At 39.1% G+C, this 21,104-nt stretch overlaps 1 protein-coding gene across 1 annotated transcript in view; it reads left to right on the top strand.

Moving 5' to 3' along the window:
* LOC131250647 (uncharacterized) overlaps nucleotides 1-21,104 on the top strand; it is a 59,297-nt gene that overhangs the window by 37,445 nt on the left and 748 nt on the right. The window contains exon 3 of the mRNA XM_058250931.1: nucleotides 17,906-21,063. Coding sequence (XP_058106914.1) covers nucleotides 17,906-21,018 — 3,113 coding nt within the window. The 3' untranslated portion in view covers nucleotides 21,019-21,063. The remainder of the gene's footprint in view (nucleotides 1-17,905; nucleotides 21,064-21,104) is intronic.

Below are 21,104 nucleotides of genomic sequence, written 5' to 3'. Positions count from 1 at the left end.
AAGTTTTTTGGTGAATGTTCCATCCACATTTTTTTTTTTTGGGGGCAGATAATGGTCTGGACTGCTGACCATATGTCCACTTATAGAAACCAAAACCTGAGAATACTAATCCTCGAGTCAAAGGATTACTCGGTACCTCTTTTGAAAATCCAGTCCAAAATAAATGACATTTCGAAGAGATGGCTTCAGGTAGTATCCAGGAAGCCAAAAAATCGCAAGAAAGTACATTAAACGTGCTAAATCATTTCTGGGAATATGTTCTTTCAATAGTATCTAAATTTCTTTTGCGGTCATCAAAAAAAGCAGTCCACAACTGATATTAGGCAACATGGAATGAAGCCATGAGAGCACTGTCTTCAATCATCAGGGGATGGATCATTTGCTTACACCTAATGTCACCGAATGTAACATCACCATGACTCCTTCTGTGAGTTCCTCAAATAGGCTTTTGTTCCCGCACATGTGATTGCTTACACCTATGTCGAGATACTATACATTTGGTCGATCACAGCCTTTCTCTTGTGTAAGGAGCACTGTGGAGTCTTCCTGGTCATGACTCAATGTTTCAGCATAGTTGGATCGTTCATCGTGATCCACTAGCTTGCTCTAACAATCCAAGGCATAATGGTCAAATTTGTTGCAATTCCGGCATTGAATATTTCTCATATTTTTATGACCTCGTACGAATTGGCCTCTACCATTCCCCCTTCTACGAAAATTGGTAAATTTCTATTGATTTTGTGGATGGTTTAGATGATATCCACATGCCCTTCCTCTTGCATTAGTGTTGGTGCTGCGACCTCCACGATTTGTATGATCACTATTTTGGTCATTTAGAGCCAACTTAGACTCTAGAGCATGTTCCAACGTCGATGCATTATTTTTCTGCATCCGTTGCTCATGCACTTGTAATGATCCCATCAACTCTTCGACAAACAGGTTTTTCAAGTCTTTCGATTCTTTAATGGCCACAACCATATGCTCGAATTTGGTTGTGAGATATCAAAGTATTTTTTATACTACCCGAATATCTTCAAACTTTTCGCCATATCTTTTTAAATTGTCAACTATAACAAGCAATTTTGAAAAATAATCTAAAATGGACTCACCTTCCTTCATATGTGCAGCTTCAAACTCGGCTCTAAGGGTTTGGAGTTGAACCCTCCTGACATGATCAACACCCTTGAATATGGTGATGATACTCTCACATGTTTGCTTGCATGTCGTAGCTTCGATGGTTCGTTCAAAGGTGGAATCATCCAACCCTTGATATATATCAAATAAAGCCTTCTTATTCTTTTTTCCTTTGATCTTTAAGAGTAGTCTTTTGTTCGGCAGAATAGGAGGCTTCTTACTCCATTGTGAGTTCTACATACCCATCACTGACGATCTCTCATAGATTTTGAGATCCGAACAAAGCCTTCATCTGGATGAACCAGTTTTCATAGTTATCTTTAGATAACTTTGGAATCTGCGGCTGGATCGAGGACGCCATCACTTCTTCACACCATGGATCAACAACAACCCCTTTTTCTTAATGTAGCAATGGCAACACCTTGATCACATGATCTACACCTTCAAACTATACCCGGTCCCGCGGGATCGTCTAACTCTGATACCAGTTTGAAGGCACTGGCTTATTAGGTTTGCTTAGACAGGAAGACAGGATTTTCTCAAATGCTGCTATTGTACCATGCACAACAGGAAGGATGTTGCTGGCTTCAGCCAGTTATAGAGAGAGGAGCTGCTGGAATTTGATTTTTTATTTCATTGCTATAATCGGATAGTGGGAAGCCAATTTATAGGCATTTGGAGTCATTATGAAATTATAAAAAACATCCAATCTAAATGCATCTAGCATTCATTAGGTGCATGTAACAGAACTTGGGAATTCAAAAGCTTGAAACGGTGGAGCTGGAAGATACTTTTAGAAACGTATCAACGGTCCAGATTTCAGGGATTCGTTGGAGGGTCTAGATGACAGGGTAACGTTTGTTTGGGTTTGACATCTCCAACAGAGACACCCACCATTTAAAACCTTTTTTTTAGACTGTAGGTGGGTTATGTGGGACCCACATTGTTTTATATATACCTTCCAATCCATTTAGAAGATGTGATCCAACAGAATGAGTGGACAACCCAAAAATCCAACAATTCCAAATTCAGGTGGGTTGCAACATGTGATTTAAAAGTTTTTAGACATGATTTTACCTGTTGTGGTCCACTTATATTTTGGATCAGCCTAATTTTTTGGCAACAAAGATAGTGTGAGGGATACAAATGATGGTTGGATGCGCCCATCACGATGAGCCGAACATATTCAATAGGTTAAGATTACTCTAAAGCGTGAATCTAGCAATGTACCTATAGAAGTCGGGAGAGTAATTAGGTGAGACCAGGCCTCACCCAAGGGAAGCGGATTGTGTCGTAACTCATTACGCTTAGCGTACTGATTAAACTTTGTGAGGTCCAGCATGATTAATGTATTTTATCCGCTCCATCCATCCATTTTACCAGATAATTTTAGTGCTTGAGCCAAAAAATGAAGCATATCCAGTATTCAAATGGACCACACCACAAGAAACAGTTGAAATGAATGTTTACTGTTGAAAATTTCTTGGGGGTCATAGAAGTTTTGGATCAAGCTTATAGTTGTGTTTTCCCTTCATCCATGTTTGTATGATCTTATGGATAGGTTGGATGACAAATAAAGATCATTGTGGGGCCTAGAAAGGTTTCAACGGTGGAAATCATTATCCCCACTGTATCTAATGGTATGATGCACTTGATCTTTGGATATGCTTCAATTTTCAGCTCAAACCCTTAAATTAGATGGAAAAATGGATGGACGTCGAGGATAGACCACACACATTCAGGGTGGGCCCAATTGAGTTTACTTAGTACGATAAGAGTGTACTGAGTAACTCATACCAAGTGAACTCAGTACGTAATCCGATTTCTCACCTAAGACGGTGCGGCCCTTAACACAGGGACCACCTTGATGTATCTATTATGTATCCACGCCATTCATGACATGGAAAAATTAGTGATTGACCTTTAATGGGCCACAAAATTTTGGATTTGTTGATCGCAGAGTTTGTTTTTTTAATTATGCGAGCATACCAAAGGTTCGATACAAGCTGATCAACATTAACCCCAAGCGCTAAAATAAGCAGATACATCCAATATGAACATATATGATCAGATTCTGAGAAGATCAGTCACTTACTCAGCCACTTGTAAAAGTTTATAATGATCAGGCGATAATAAGAGGGTGGGGTTCTTCTTCTGAAGATGGTTATTTTGTGCCTTCTATAAGAAAGGATTTTCTGAATATCGGTGCAAATCAAACAAAAGGAAAAAAAAAAAAACTTACAATTGGTCACCAGGAGTGACTGGAAGAATGTAGCTCTTGAAAGAATTACTTGTTATCAAATAAATAACAAATTTAATATAGGAGTGTAGACTTGGATTGCAACTAAAGATTATGGTTAAGAATTATCGTTACTCCTATGATATGCTGAGATAAAAAGATAAATTGATAGATATGATTGATTGTTGTTGGTTGGTTGTGTTTTTTAAATGAGTAGATACTCATATCAAGACACCTACCTAGTCAAATTATAAATATCAATGAATTTCGTTCCGATAAATTTCTTTCCAAGCTTAAATTCCAGTCCATCTTAAGCAAATTGGATAGAATTTGCATCGATTGTAATTACATTGCATCGGCTTTTTGCTCTTTTAAAAAAACAATGTAATTCTCGACCGATTTCCCTGGTATTTACCGAAAATGAGTAAGATCAGGCATGAAAATTTATGTCCTTGTAAAAGAATTAAGTATGAAAATTTTCTTCTATTTCTTGTCAATTTTGTATTAAGTTCAATAGTAAATTGGAATACCATGTAAAAGCTACTCCAGTGAGTGAATTGTTAAATAACTGTAATCTGTAATACTCATTATTAGTTAATTCTCGATATTATATGGGAAATCTACCTAATTATTCTACGGTCAATTGACCTACATTACTTGTAAACAACATAAAGTCAGGTTGATAGTTCCTCAACAATGAATATTGCCGGTCGATCCAATCAGGATATGGCTTATGATAAACCGGAGTTGTAGTTCGGCCAAGAATTTGACCTGTTATTTCCTGTATCATTTGAACAATTTGGTTACGCTCTCATTACTGTTGTGGAGCAACTGATGATACTTCAATGCCATCCTGATATTGTTCTTTATTATAGTGTTAATTTCTAGGCAAAGGGTGCCCCCTAGGCATCCCTTGATTCCTGACTTCATGAACCGCATTCCTATTTTCACATTCAAGACGTCTGAAATCTACCGATGGCAGTGAATTTCATATATCAAGTACATGAACACATTCAAGACATCTAAAATCTACTAATGGCGATGAATTTCACACATCCTCCATTAGAGCAGGGACAGGAACAATTGGCATGTTCCATTGTACTGGAAATGTCTGTGGCATCGACTGAACTGGTGGCACGGGTGCATGATTTCCCATAAAACTTGCATCGGCCTGTTGCGTAGGTGCAACAAATGTTGTATCAGTAAACGAAGCCACCAGTCAATTTATGCTCTCAGTGTGGCCGACCATATACATATTGAAAGCCTTGGCCTAAACTCGTGAATGCTCTGCTTGAACTCGCGATAGTTCTACAATGTACCGAATCTCCCTTTACACATCAACCATTCGGGCTGATATAATCTCCACAGGCTCAACGAGGGATGTCAATAGTCTGTCTGGATTTGGAGGAACAGGCACCAAAATAGGTGGTGGATCTCTTTGATCAGGCACTTGCTGGACTTGGACGTCTTCCTCGTGAGTAGGAGTCTCATTAGCCACACCAGCAACTGTTGAGGTATTACAACCATCCATTTGGCTTATGATCCCAAATGATTATTGCACCAGCAAATGTACTTTAGTTGACCAAATATTATGGCAACCAAGTAGTTTTTAGTCCCACCCAGCGTGCCAAAAAATGTTGGTCCCTTAATTTGTTTTTAATTATACAGGCGTGCCAAAATTGATACAGTAGCTCGATCCAAACTGATTAATGTTGACCCCAAGTGCCAAGATAAGCAGATACACCTACTATGAACGTATATGACCAGATTCTAAGAAGATCGGTCACTTACTCACCACTTGCAGAAGTTTATAACGATCAGGTGATAATCAGGGGGTGGGGTTCTTCCTGCAAAGATGGGTTACTTTGTGCCTTCCACAAGAAAAGACTTTCAGAATATCAGTGCAAATCAAATAAGAGGGAGAAACAAAAACGCACAATCGGCACCACCAGGAGCGACTACAAGAATGCATCTCTTGAAATAACTGTTTAATATCATATAAAGAACAAATCTAGCATATGAGCATAGACTTGGATTATAACTAAATATTATGGCTAAGAATTACTGTTATTTCCAAGATAAGATGAGATAAAAGATAAATTGATAGATTGATAGATTTAATTGATTGTTGTTGGTTGGTTGTTTTGAATGGATGAATCTTTACTCTGTTAAATTCTTTTGCTATATATAGATTTCTGTTGTAACTTATTCCTCCATATCCTTGAAAGAACTGTTTAATATCATATAAAGAACAAATCCAGCATATGAGCATAAACTTGGATTATAACTAAATATTATGGCTAAGAATTACTGCTACTCCCAGGATAAGCTGAGATAAAAGATAAATTGATAGATTGATAGATTTAATTGATTGTCGTTAGTTGTTTATTTTTTATAGATGATCTCTGCTCTATTAAATTCCTTTGTTATATATAGATTTCTGTTGTAGCTTACTCCTCCATATATTTGAAAGAACTGTTTAATATCATATAAAGAACAAATTCAACATATGAGTATAAACTTAGATTATAACTAAATATTATGACTAAGAATTACTACTACTTCCAGGATAAGCTAAGATAAAAGATAAATTGATAGATTTAATTGATTGTTGTTGGTTGGTTGTTTTTTATAAATGAATCTCTGCTCTGTTAAATTCCTTTGCTCTATATAGATTTTTGTTGTAGCTTATTCCTCCATATCCTTCTTCCATTTATTGTAATAGTTACAAAATTCAAAAGGCATCTCCGTAAATTTTCTCTTGTTACGTTTCTCTCAATTTTTCATCTTCCAAGTGCCTCTTAGCCCCTTGTTTCATTTATATCCGCCAAGGTTTTGTTTTTACTATCGTTGGTTGCCCTTCATATCTTGAACTGCCTAAGTGTACTTGTTTACATTGGCTATAACATTTTGTCGACCATCTCCTGATATATAAAAGTAAACTTACATCAATTATAAACTTGCAAAAAATGCTCTAAATCTTTCAAGATCTTTTTTATCCCCTTCTTATCTTGTCATTCTCCCATTGGCTTTTTCAAAATTGCCAAATTAGGGTACAATAAGATAAGCTGATTTTTGCCTTTTCTCTTCATTCAAACTTATGTTGCATCCAAGGTTTCCAACTACGAATGGGCAGGAGCTTTGAGTGACCACTGTGATGTATGAGTTTTATCTATATTGTCCATTCATTTTTCTGTATCATTTGAGGATATAAGCCCAAAACTGAAGCAGATTCAAGAGACAAGTGGACCACACAATAGGAATTAAACTCTTACCATTGAAAACTTCTTGGGTTTGGATCGAGCTGATATTTGTATTTTCTCTTCATCGGTATGAGTAACTTTATGAATAGGAAATAAACATCGGAATAGGTCATAGGAAAGTTTTAATGGTGAGAATCATTATCACCGCTTCTTCCTGTGGTGTTGGTCCACTTGAGCCTTGGATCTGCTTAACTTTTAGGTCCATTCCATAAATGCCACGGAAAAATGAATAGATGGAGTGGATAAAACCCTTATATAGAGGTGGCCACTCAAAGCTCCTGCCCGTTCCCAGCTGGAGAGGGGCTGGGGTAGGACGCAATCCGCGATCCAGCGGAATGGATGAAATATAAACACCAGCGAGCATTAAAGTGTGTCATAAGAAGTTTTTAATGGTAGGGCGTTCAATCACCATTATTTCCTAGATAATGCCCACCTGATATTTGGATTTTCTTTATTTTGAAATCATGATCTAAAATAAACTTGAAAACGGATGGACAGCATTGATACAGAATAGATATATCAAGGTGGGCTCAATGATAAGGCCCACCGTCTTGGGTGAGGCGATCCGCTCTCCTAGAAGTCTTGCTTTGTTGGTATTTTACATCAAGGTGGGCTCCATGATAAGGGCCCCACCGTCTTGGGTGAGACGGGGTCCCACATAATCCTCTCCCCTTGTAGTCTTGCTTTGTTGCTATTTTGTTGGTATTGGACTGCAAAGGCTAACAAACAGGGCAAGAGAAACGAGAGGCGTATCCAAAACTCAAAAATGTGGATTGGGATATGTCTACCGTTGAAACTTCCGTATGGTCTACTGTCATGTTTATATGATATCTAAAGCATTCAGATTACTATCGGGATGAACTGAAAATACAAAAATATTAGCCTGATCCAAAACTTCTGTGGCCCATGAATGTTTCAACAGTTGGCGTTCAATCCTCAGGCTCACTTGAGTTTTGGATCTGCTTTATTTTTGGGCTCATGACCTAACATGAGTTGGAAAAACAGATCAATCATGTGAATTTCTCGCAAACAACAAGGTGGACCCTCCTAGCTTATGAGCTCAAGACCTTCCTGCTGCAGGGTGTCGTAGGCAATACCTATTATAACTTGCATCTTTGAACAGGTACCAATATGAAAATTGTGTGAAATCTGAGCTTTCCATCAAGCAGGAGAACCTATCTATGTGCATGTGTGTAGACACGCGTGCACACACACATATATGGAGCAATGGTCTCCTGCTAACGGTACATAGGAGACTTTTTGCATACCAAATCTCGGACCTATCCTTCCAAGTTAGAGCCAAGTAGGCTAGAGGTGGTCGTCACCATGATATGTTAGTGAAATTCACTGTTAACTATTCAGCTCGTGATAGTAATTATGCCATAGGGCTAAAAAATATAACAGATTTGTGCTTCAGTTTGACCCAACGAGGGAAACATTGGAAGAAGAGGATGCTTACGATTGAATTTTATACAGGGCCCACCATAATGTTTATATGAATCCACTCTAACCATTAGCTGCCTCATGGAAATTATTTCTTGGATACCAAAAATTAGGCCCACACCTGATTTATGTGGATCACATCAAATGAAAAAGTTTGGATGGTGGGCATCTGCTGCACTGTTTCCTTTCATGTGGCCCCATCAAAATTATGAATTTGGCTGATTTTGGAGCCATACTGCTAAAGTATCCTCACAACCTGACTGTTAGTTGGTGCTTGTAGCTCAACAATGATGCATGTGTTTAATCCAAGCTGTCCATCCCTTTTACAAGATCAATGCAAAAATGAGCCAAATCTAAATCTCACATGAAAGAATGCAGGAACGCCCATCATTAAAAATTTCTTGAGGGCACAAAAGTTTTGGATCAAGCTGATATTTGTGATTTCCCTTTATCCAATTATGTATGACCTAATCACTAGGTTGGATGGCCAATAAACATTATAGTGAACCTTAGGAAAATTTTAAAGGTGGGCGTCCAATCATCACTGTTTTCTTGTGGTGTGATCTACCTGAGATTTGGATCTTGCTCATTATTTGGCTACTGCCATAAAATGAGCTGGGAAATGGATGGACAGCTTGGATTAAACACATATATCATTGTTGGGCCATGATCATGGACGACTAGCAAGGTTTCTATTGACGGTCAGCATGCAAAGTGGGTTAGCGTCCCAACGAACATGGATCGGCTAAAGGTGGGGACACCTTGATGTGTATTGGAAATCCACTCCAACCATAAGGCCTGTGACAATAATTCAGTTGTGGGGATAAAAGAATCAGTTATATCATAATTTTGGTGAACCACATGAGCGAAAATAGTGCAGAGAATGCCAACCATCCAAACAGTTTCACTATAGTACACAAGAATCATATAAGGGCATAATATTTATTCCATATTCATGAATGAATTTTCACAAAAAAAAATGCCTGTAAAAATTTAACGGTGGGTTGAATGTGGATGAATTTTCACATATAAAATTTTTATTTTTATTTATAAAAATAAAAAAATAAAAAAAAGCCTGTAAAAATTTAACGGGAGGTTTAAATTGCCTTCATGGACTTAATGATCCGAGTGAATTTCACGAATGCATCCCGATGGGGCCTACCGCTAGCCCACCCATTCTATATAAGTTGGCCTTCCATTGCTATATATATATATATATATATATATATATATATATGGTCATGCTCACCTGCACACCTACGCACGTGCACACCTTTGCACATGGACGTCTGATCCGAATGATCCATGTGATGCAGAATCCCATAAAACCCCAAGGGGCAAATTTTCACCCTGATCTAAGATTCTTGTGGGCCGTAGCAAAGAGAAATGCAAATCAAGGGAGGAAACTATTTTCATTTTTCTTGACCAACCAAAGTTTTAGAATAAAGTAAAATTTGGGCCAGTGAAGTTTCATGAGGCGCTGCTTCACGTGGGCCATTCAGATTTTGGATTCACACCACGTATGATGCGTTCTTAGAAAAGTTGGCATGAGCTCTATAAGGTCCAACTCATTGGAGCTTCCGGCCATGAGGTCGATCTGTGTGGACCCCACTGTGATGTGTGTCTAACATCTACCCCATTAGTCGGATGCACCATTGCATGGTGGGCCATGGGATTAAAAATCAAGTCAATTCATTACTTGGGTGGGTCACACCACATACAACAGTTGAGAGGGGTTACCTTCCCATTAAAACATTCATAATCACCGAGATGTGGTTCACAAATCAGTTCACAAATCCAAACCATCCATTGTGTGTCCCACTCGGATGAGGGGTCAGACCAAATTTCAGCCACATTTAAACTCAGGTGAGCCTCACCATGTGCTTTTATATGTTTTAGGCATGTCTTCACGTAATTTTAGATGGTATGGCTGACCTAAGTTCTGTATAGGATTGATATTTGGGATATCCCATAACCTAAAGGAGACACATCACCGTGGCGCCCACATAGCTCGACCGTATAGTGTGTGTGTGTGTGTGTGTAGGGAAATGGTACTATATGGTCGACCTCATGGGAAGTTCCCACGAGGTCGAGCTATGTGGGACCTACCATGATGTGTGTCGACATCTGATGCATCATTTCATGGTGGGCCACGGTCTTAAAATCCAAGTTCATCCATGACTTAGGTGGGCCACACTATATACAACAGTTGATAGGAGTTACCCTCCGATTAAAACATTCATAATCATTCATTAGGCTCACTTAGATGTGGTTCACAAATCCAGCCCATCCATTGTGTGTGTCCCACTTGGATGAGGGGTCAAACCAAGTTTCAGTTGCATCCAAAACTCAGGTGGGCCCCGTTAAGTACTTTTATATGTTTTAGGCATGCCTTCACATGATTTTAGATAGTATGGCCTACCTGAGTTTGTATATAGATGATTTTTGGAATATCCCATAACCTAAAGGGTGAAATTGCAGTAGAACCGTTATTACTGAAGTATGGAAGTATGTCCAAATGTCTTAGAGGGGAATGAATAGGACTTTTCTAAAATTCTTTTCCTATAAGAACAATCAATGCCTAACTCTAATCAGGATTAGTAAGGCAAAGTAACTCTATAGCATTCAGGCTAATAGATAATCAAAAACACAGGCTTACACAAAATTTACATGTAAAGAACAAGCCTATGAGGATAGTGTATGTAATAGTGTGTGGGATATGATTCCTATCAATATTTGTATATAAACTAAATCATGCATCAATGTGAACATATGATAAACATAAGCATAATTAGGTAAATGTACTCAAAACGATCCTAAACACAATCATATATAGTAGTTCGACTACTTGTCTACTCCACTCCCGACGGACGCACTCTCTCCTAAAGTATACCGGATTTTATTATCCAATGGTTTTAAATCAGGTTAACCATAAACCTTCACAACTTACACAAGGTTAACTAAGGGACCTACACAAGGTTGCCTTAGGTGCCTACATAAGGTGATGAGTCCTACACAAGGACACAAAGTAGAAGCCTACACAAAGCAATCTATGCCTACAAAAGGCAACATGTCCTTCATACGGACAACACATCTTATACAAGGACAACACGTATTCTACCATCGAAGGCTACAACGAGGTCTTGACTACTTTGTCACACAAACTCTGAATCTCAATCCTACATAAAGAAAGGACTTCTGACTCAATGGACTCTTAATACTTACAGATAAGTGAGTGAGCCCCTTTCTCGCACAATTTGAAGATCTTCAATGTTGACGAAGAGTTTTCAACTCCCTTGAACGGTAACTGCTTCTGATGCTTCGAACAATGCTCCGAGGTTGTGAGGTTTAGGGTTTTGTTGTTCTTCTCTATTTAGATGAAATGATTTAAACATATAGAGAAGATTCCCATGAGCTATGCATTCAAGAGTTCCAATATAATGATTTACCTATGAGTGCATTTGGAAACTCATTGAATGCTAGAGTTCATAATTCAATCCAAACAATGAAGATGTGAGTAAATGCTTATATCAAGGATTAAATGATGAGCTCTAATAGGAAAGAGGGAATGAGGAAAAGGGTCTTAATTCTTGAAGCAACTCTCTCAAACTCTCTTAAACTCTAGCTCATTTTTACAAGAAGCAAGGCTAGTGTATTTATAAAGTTGAAATCCCAACGGTCAAAAAATGGGCAGAAATCTGATATTGTCGATGTCATCGAAGGGTACTCGATTCCATCGAAATTTGAATTTCGATGTCATCGACCCATCTTCGATTACATTGACTTCTTACACCAGATATTTAATTGGGTGTAAAACAAATTCTATCCTATCTCATCGAGTATCCGTCGATGTCATCGACATGTACTTCGATGCCATCGGGATTCCTTTTTGAATAATACACAAAGGTTGCTGGATAGTTTTGTCCCATGTTCGATGCCATCGAACAGACCTTCGATTCATCGAGATTTTGAATTTCAATGACATCGATCGGTCTTCGATGAGCTTGAAAAAATAGATTTTCCTTAAAAGCTTGTTAGACAAACTGGAGTTATTTTTAATGCAATCGATTAACCTTCGATGCCATTGATAACTTACTTTCGATGTCGTCGAGAAGGGTTCGATTACATCGAGGAGTACTTAGAGTATTCTTGCATTTTGGAAGAAGTAAACTCAAGGTTGATGCAATCAAAATGCGTTCGATATCATCGAAACATAGGTTTCGATGTCATCAAACAGCATTCGATGCAATCGATAATTCCAGCATTTTTTTCATTTTGTTGCTGGATAGTATGGACATGTATTCAATCGTTCGATGGCATTGAATATGTCCTCGATTGTAGCTCGATGCAAATTACAGGGACATATGATTTTCTTGTTTTGTTTCTTTCTTCTAACAATACTCAAGGTACAATGAACTCAAACTTACCAAAAAATGTTTCAAAGTAGTTTTTAGGGTAAGTTAGATTTTTATGGGGTCATGTACCTGTCAGGGTTGTTTGGGCGAATGGTCTTCACCGTAGGTTTGCTCCCTATAGGTGAGGGTTCGATTCCCCTCCTTGGCTTTACCCAATACACATGGTTGTAGGTGATTATGTGTATCCGCAGGGATTAGTCTCACTTAAAAAAGAGGTGGGGACATCCTGTGTCTTCAAATATATATATATATATATATATATATATATACACGCGCACACACACACACACACACACCTATCAGGGTTTGTTGTGGGTTGATGAGGCTTTAGTTTACCTGGTAAGCATGATTGTATGCCTTCATCTTTGAAGAGTCTAGGACTTGATGTCTTCATCTTAAGGCTCACTTAGCTGACAGACTCAATACTAACATATATTGACAATCAAGAGCACTTTCAAAGGGGACTCATCAAATGCACGGTGTTGATCTTAGACACACATCACGGTGGGGACTACACAGCTCGACCTCTGGTCCCTTGCCAATCAGGCAATAACTTGTTTTTCTGCTCACCAAAAGTGGTTGACTCTTGGATTAGATTGGCCCCACTATTATGTTTTCTACCATCTATTCTGACGATTAGATGTGTCAACTCATATTAAGACTAAGGCCTAAAAAATCAATCAAATTTATGATTCAAGTGGGTCACATCAAAGGAAACAATTGGAGAGAGACATCCACCGTTGATTTTTTTACAAGGCCCATCATGATGATTATGTGAGATCCATCTAAACCATTAGATTGCATATAAAAGTTTCAACTTAGGTCTAAAAAATAGATCCATTCATGATTTAGGTGGGCCATACCAATGGAAATAGTTTGAAGGGTGGGCATGGCCTAGTACAAAGTTTCTAATCATGTGGTCCACCTAAATAGCTAGTTTTTCAGCCCTATACTTAAATTTGTTTAAATCACTTGGTGATCAAAGTGGATTTTTAAAATACATAACGGTGGGGCTCAACCGAGTTAGGCAGCCCATTATGTAAATGCCCTCTAAGTAACTAACGTGGCATGCATGTTTATGTTGCCCTATTGAAAAGCTTTAAATTGCGGTTTTTGTGCTGCTATGCGTTAAGTGCGAAAGCTTGCTGGAGCCAAGGAATGTAGGTTATGCCCTATAGGGGGTGATTAGGACCAATAAAAAAATTTATACCTATTAAAAATAACAATTGCCTAACTTAAACCAATTATTAATTAAACCAAGTGAGACCATGTAACTCTAAGGCTTCCAAATCAATAAATGATTCAATCATATAGACTACAAATGATTTGCAAATAAGCAACTAATCCATATCTAGATAGTGTTTATGTGTGTGCAGGATGCGCTACCTATCAACACTAGACATCTAATCATGCATACATAATTAAATATTTAAACATATAAGCATAATTAAATAAATGTGCAAATGACAACCCTAAACACAATCATATATAATGGTTCGGCTACTTACCTACTCCACTCCCGATGGACGCACTCAACACATGAGTATACCAGATTTCAGTATCAGAGTTTTTAAAGCAGATTCACCTCAAACTTTTACATCCCTACACAAGGACTCTAAGTTTATGCCCTAAACAAGAGCAAGGGTCCTACATAAGCACCCAATGATTTATGCCCTACACAAGAGAAATGGTCCTACTCCCGAACCCGACAATTTAGGCTTTACTCCCAAGCCAAGGTCCTACACAAGAACCTGACACGTATTCTCCCGCCGGATGCCTACGAAAGAACCACTTGTTGGTTTTTCCTTAAGCTACCCAACAACCTTGGCCTTACTCAAGAACCACGTATTTAGCCCCTACCAAAGAGCCAAGGTCCTACGAAAGAACCTAAATGAATTTGAACACAAACTCTTACACTCCAACCTCCACTAAGAAGGAACACAACAATGGACTCTAAAATTGACAACTCACTTGTCTGATTGAGTCCCATTTGTCGCGCCTCTTAGGTTGCTTGATCTTCACTCTTCTATGCTCGAATCAATTCCTAGATGCTCCTCCGATCATGTTGTTATTGCTTCCCTAGGCTTCAGCTTCATGATCACCACCTTGCAGTAGATGCTCCTCTGAGATGGCCAAGCTGATAGGAGTGGGTTGAATTTCCTACAACTAATGATTAGTTATTTATCCTAAGGGATTTAACTAGATGGGTCTCCTAGAAGATTTGGATAATAATATACCAAGATGCTTAAGTCCAATGTCTAAGAAATGGAAGAGTTCAAGCATATCTCTAATGGTGAGGTTGAAATCCTCATTAGAGTTGAAATCTCAAGGCAAATTGCTTGAAACTCTAAGAATAGAGGTATAGGATGAAAGATTTGCATATGGAATCACCTTATATTTGGTTGCTCCAAAAACCCATCAAAAGCCCAAGAATCGAATACCCTATTTAAACAGTTCGAGCTCCAATAGTAAAAAAATATAAATATAAATATAAATATAAATATAAATAAATAAAAAGGGGCAAATAATGGCTCTGTCGATGCTATCAAAGGTCCTTCGATGTCATCTAAGGGTTCTCCGATGCTATCAAAAATTCCAGACAAAAATGATGTTTTCTTGCTGGATAGTTCTAGACCAACTTCGATGTCATCGACCCGATCTTCAATGTCATCGAACATCATATTTCGATGTCATCGAAGTGGTTTCAATGCCATCGAGAGAATCAAGGGAAAAATCCAAAAACCTGGCTAGACCATTTTGGATCTCAAATCGATGCCATCAAGGGGACTTCGATGCCATTGACAATTCTAGCAAAAAATCCATTTTGGTTACTGGACATTCCTGACTCTCGATTGATGCCATCAGACAGGTCTTTGATGTCATCGAAGATGGTTCAATGGCAGCTCAATGCCATCGAACAAGGCCTGAAATCTGTTGTTTTGGGCTAACTTCGACACAACAGATTCGCACCTCTTTTAACCTTGTTTATCTTGTTTTTCTTAGTCGCCTAAGGCTAAGGGATGATTAAATTAGGTATTCTTATTAGGTCAAGATCATCTATAAGTATATGAGTTGTTTTGGGTCAAGGGTTATGGTCACCAAGGCAACTCATTTATCAATCGTTGCTTCCTTGATCCTTTAACTTCACTTGTGTCTTCAGTCTTCACTTTCCAAAGGCTCAACCGACTATATGACACAATGACTCAAGTGATTGACAAACTGGGTGACATATAAGTGCACTAACAAAGCTCAATGGCCCCACCATGATGTATGTCTTTTTTCCTCACTATTTGTCCATTTTTCTATATCATTTTAGGGCATGAGCCGAAAAATGGGGCAGATCCAAATATTACGAGGACCACACCATAGGAAAAGTGGTGATGCCCACCATTAAAAACTTTCAAGGGTCCACTATAATGTTTATTTGCCATCTAACTTGTTGCTAAGGTCACACAAACCTGGATGAAGGGAAAACACAAATATAAGATTGATCTAAAACTTTTGTGGCCCCCAAAAAGTTTCAAATGGTGGGCATTCAATCACCATTGTTCAATATTTGGATCTACCTTGTTTTTGAGATCGTGCCCTAACATGAGTTGGCAAAAGGGATGGACAATGTGGATAAGATGTGTACATCATGGTAGGCCTTAGGAGCTTTTTCAGCACTCTCTACAATTGGTGAATGATGCATTTAGGTGACATTGTGGGTTAGCTCGGGTGGGCCCAACATCATGTATTTCAAACATCTAGTCCAATCATTATGAGAGTGATCCAATTTTTAGCATAGGGTTAAAAAATCAGCCAATCAAGTGGACCTCGCCATGATGTATATGTGTACTTTGGTGGGTGCTCCCTCTACCAATCTCTACCCTTTTTTACCGTTGGACCTTGAACCTTATATATATGGCATTCAATTCTTGAGCATTTGAAGGAATTTTTAGTATAATAGAAGCTTGGGTGATTTCATTATCATATACCTTATTCCAAGCCTCTAAATCAATGCGTTATAAGACATCTTCCCTAAGATTAATACTCTAATAAGGATTCTAACCTCCATCTTAAAGATGTGTTTGAATTCCATTATTTTCTAGATATTACACTCAACTTCTATAGGTATACCCTTGTCTAAATCCTTTAGAAGACCCATCTAGGTGAATCCCATTGGAATTATAATTTCTCATTAGTTATACGAGATTTTACCAACCTCCCATCACCTTGGTCACCTCAAATAAGCACTACATGCAAGATGGTTGAGGTTGGATCTAAAGCATTAGCAACGCATCGACATCATGATCGGGGGAGCAAAGGGGAGTTGATTGAAGCACGGGAGAGCATCGATTAAGCAATTTAAGACGACGCAACAAAAGAGGTTCAATCTAACAAGTAAGTTGTCATTTGTAAGGGTCCATGTACACTCTTTCCTTATATAGGATTGAGTGTAGAGTTTGAATTTTCAAACTCGACTCGATTCTTGTATAAGACATTGGTTCTTATGTAAGACTTAAATCTAAGACCTTATGTAGGCCACCAGACACGGGTGTATACATATTAGTCTCAGGGGGAGCCTCCAATGGGAGTAAACGTAAGTCATTAGATTAGAACCAAGATTTGTAGTAAGCCTATAAAAAACCACATAAGTTTTCGAGGGAGTTGGTCTTTGTGTAGGATTGTAAAGGTTAGAGGTGAACCTAATTTAAAACCTCCGATAGTAAAATCTGGTACACTCATGGGTTGAGTGTATCCGTTAGAAGTGAAGTAGGGAAACCGAACAACTATACATGCTTGCGTTTCGGATTGTCCTTGAGCACTTATTTAATTATGCTTATATGATGAATGTTTAATTATATGTATGCATGATTAGATGAATGCTAGGAGTTTATTGGTGGCACATTCCCCACACACACGTACGCTATCATGTGTATAGACTAGTTGCTTGATTACTACATCTATTTTAGTATGTGATTGGGTACTTTTTTGGCATGGAAGCTTTAGCATTAATTGTCTTACTTAGTTTAATTTGCATATTAGATTACGTATGCAATTGTGTTTTTAGTCTTAATTACCCCCTCTAGGACATAGTCTTTATTCCATAGCTTCGCCAAGCTTCCACACACGTAACTCGTGGCCCACCACCACATGCAATTTCAGGTTTTGTGTTCTATGTGTAAAACTTTGTGTTCTATGTGTGTTTGGTTTATTTGGTCTCTTATTCTTTAATTCTATCTCGACGTTGCTTCCTTGCGTCCCCCAAACATTCCTTATGATACTGATATGTTTCGGTATTCAATCAGTGCAGTACATGCATCAATATGGATACTGCAAATACTAGTTTGTATAAAGATGGTGTTTAAATAGTGACATATTTCTATTAATATAGTGATTAATTTTCTCCATTGTATTAAATTTTGCAGTAGGGATGAATTTCCTCACACCGTTGAAATCAGTCTTGGAATTCTTATGGGAACCTGTAGCACAGCGGATTGGCTATGTCAAAAACCTCGAAAGCAATTTTGAAAAGCTCAATGATGAAGCACGAGATTTGTACAATAGAAGGGACGATGTGAAACTAGAGATCCGTAGAAGTAAAACAGAGAAGATTCCCACGAATGAATGCAAAGGTTGGCTTGAAAAGGTTGAGAAGATTGAAAATAAGTTGAAAGAAATAGCAGAAGAATACAAAGAGGATAAGAAATGTCTGATAGGGTGTTGCCCTGATGTGTTCTCAAGCATGAAGCTCGGTGCACGTGTACAGAACATGATCAGCGATGTTATCGATCTAAAGAAGAAATCAAAGTTTGAAGGAGGAATAGTGGTGAATGCACCACTGGTGAAAGCTGGGATGATGCTAGCACCAACAATAGAAATAGAAACATCATCTGATCGCACTCTAAAAAACATAGTACGATGCATAGAAGATGTGGGAATAAAAAAGATTGGCATTTGGGGGATGGGCGGGGTTGGGAAAACGACGGTCATGCAAAATTTGAGATGCCACCCAAAAGTGACAAGAATGTTTGAAATTGTCATTTGGGTAGCGGTCTCAAAAGACTGGAGCACAAGGAAAGTACAAAACCAAATTATGAGAAGGCTAAGAGAAAAGGTGATTGATTATGATCCGGACCATTTTGTTGCACAGAAGCTATCTCAGAGTTTGGAGACCAAGAAGTTCTTGCTGCTTCTAGATGACGTTTGGGATCCAGTAGATTTGGATTCTCTGGGAATCCCCTCTCCCTCCATACTAGACAACGATTGCAAGATTGTTCTGACAACTAGATACCCAAACGTCTGCCATAAGATGAGAACTGATGAGGAGGTGAAGGTGGAAGTTTTGTCAAAGGAAGAATCATGGCAATTGTTTCGTAAAGAAGTTGGTAAGGTGGTCGAACATCCAAGCATCGTACCATTGGCGAAAGGCATTGTTCAGGAATGTGGTGGTCTGCCACTCGTAATCACCACGGTGGGAGGGGCCTTGAGAAAGGAAGACAATGTTCACGTGTGGAGTAATACGCTAACAGAGCTGAGATCTCCAGCAACATCTTGGATAGAAGAAATGGACGAAGAAGTGTTTAAGCGCTTAAAATTTAGTTATGACCGATTAAAGGATGGAAACATGAAGAAATGTTTTTTGTATATTGCGTTGTATCCTGAAGATCATATGATTAATGCAAAAGAATTGATTGAATATTGGAGGGCGGAAGGGTTCCTAGACGGTGCACGAAACTTGGCCCAAGCACGTGATAAAGGACATTCTGTACTGAAAAAACTAACTGATTCATCTCTGTTGAGAGAGTATCCAAATGCGGAATTTATCCGCGTGCATGATGTACTTCGAGACATGGCACTGAGACTTACATCCACAAAGGGAAAAGAGTGCAGATTCTTGGCAAGAGCTGGTGTTGGAATGGAGGAACCCCCAATTGAGGATGAATGGAAAGAAGCCAAAAGGATCTCGTTGATGAATAATCGATTACTTGGTTTACTGGAGAAGCCAGAATGCTCCATGCTCTCAGCATTGTTGTTACAGGGAAATGAGTCATTGACAGCAATCCCAGAGTCATTCTTCAAGCATATGTATGCCTTGAGAGTTTTGGATCTCAGCGGTACCTGTATAATGACCTTACCTCCATCTCTTGGAAACTTGGTCAATCTTAACGGGCTCCATCTAAACAACTGCAGAAATTTGTCTGGCCTCCCATCCCAAGTAGGAGCACTCAAGAGACTTGAAGCGCTTCATCTTCGCTGCACTAACATTCAACACGAGGGCCTCCATCGCTGCCATACAAGCGGCATCAAATTCTTGCCTATTGAGATTGGGGAATTGACTTACCTTAGGCGTTTGGAGGTGTCATTTTCTAGATACAATGTCGGGAATGGCATTCCCGTCGAGGACTTGATGATGGCAATTACTACTGATGGGATATTCTCAGGGTCTTGGATCAGAGAGGATGATGGGAGCGTGGTGATGTTGGATGATATTGATATTGACAAGCCACAGATGATTCCTGCTGGTGTGTTATGGAAGTTCTCCCTACTGGAAGAGCTGAGGATCGACGTGCATCCGGAAGATAAGCGGTGGAACTCAAGTGTAGCAGAAGCAGTGATGGCTGTGTGCAGCCTGAAAGAATTGACCACACTTGATTTCCACTTTCCAAGAGTGGAGTATCTCGAGCATTTCATCCGAAGCAGCCAATCATGGAAAAGAGGATTAACGGCATTCCGTTTTTCGGTGGGCCATCATGTTGCGCAGGGATACTTCTCATATGACACCAATGAAAATGAAAGATGGAACAGATGCTTGATATATGAAGGTGGTGGAAGTGTGTCCCACGCAGTTGTGGAGGTACTTAGTCATGCTGATGGGTTTCACATAGAGGGCAATAACACCATTCAAGAGCTATCAGAATTCGGAATGGAAAACATGAATCAGCTAGCATTGTGCTTCATTAGAGAATGCAATGAAATGATGCATGTCATAAATGGCACCGGCATCAAAGAAAGTGCATTGCCAAGCTTAAAGAATCTCTTTATCTGGCATCTGCCCAGGTTGAGAAGCATTTGGGAGGGGCCAGTGCAGGTCGGCAGCCTTGCGAGTCTTACAGTTTTGCACCTGACAGGATGTCCCATGTTGCGGAAGGTTTTCTCGATGGACATGGTTCGACAGCTCTCCAACTTGGAAGACCTCTTCATCAGAGATTGTTCCTCAATAGAAGAAATATTCGACGACAAGGAAGTAGAGATGGCCGTTGATTACGATGATCTAATGCCAAAACTATGGAAATTAGATATTCGAGATTTGCCTCAACTGGCTAGAATCAGCAAACGGACTTCATCGTCTTGGCGAGGGTTGTCGACAATTGTGGTTGAAGACTGTCCAAATCTAAAGAGCCTCCCATTTGACGGACAGAATGCTAAACGACTGTCCAGGATCCACGGTGAAAGAGAATGGTGGAATACACTCGAGTGGGAAGATGAGGGCATCAAGCTACGTCTCCTGCGTAAATTTTACAGATTGAGGCCTCTATGATTGCGCTAGTGAAAAATGACTGCAGCTAGGCAGGGTAGATTTGAGGTAACAAGCTCCGAACCAAGTCCCTTAATACCTTTTCTTCC

This window comes from Magnolia sinica, chromosome 7, assembly GCF_029962835.1.
Source record: "Magnolia sinica isolate HGM2019 chromosome 7, MsV1, whole genome shotgun sequence".
In the NCBI taxonomy this organism is placed as follows: Eukaryota; Viridiplantae; Streptophyta; class Magnoliopsida; order Magnoliales; family Magnoliaceae; genus Magnolia; species Magnolia sinica.
This window is presented reverse-complemented; position numbering and strand designations above follow the sequence as displayed.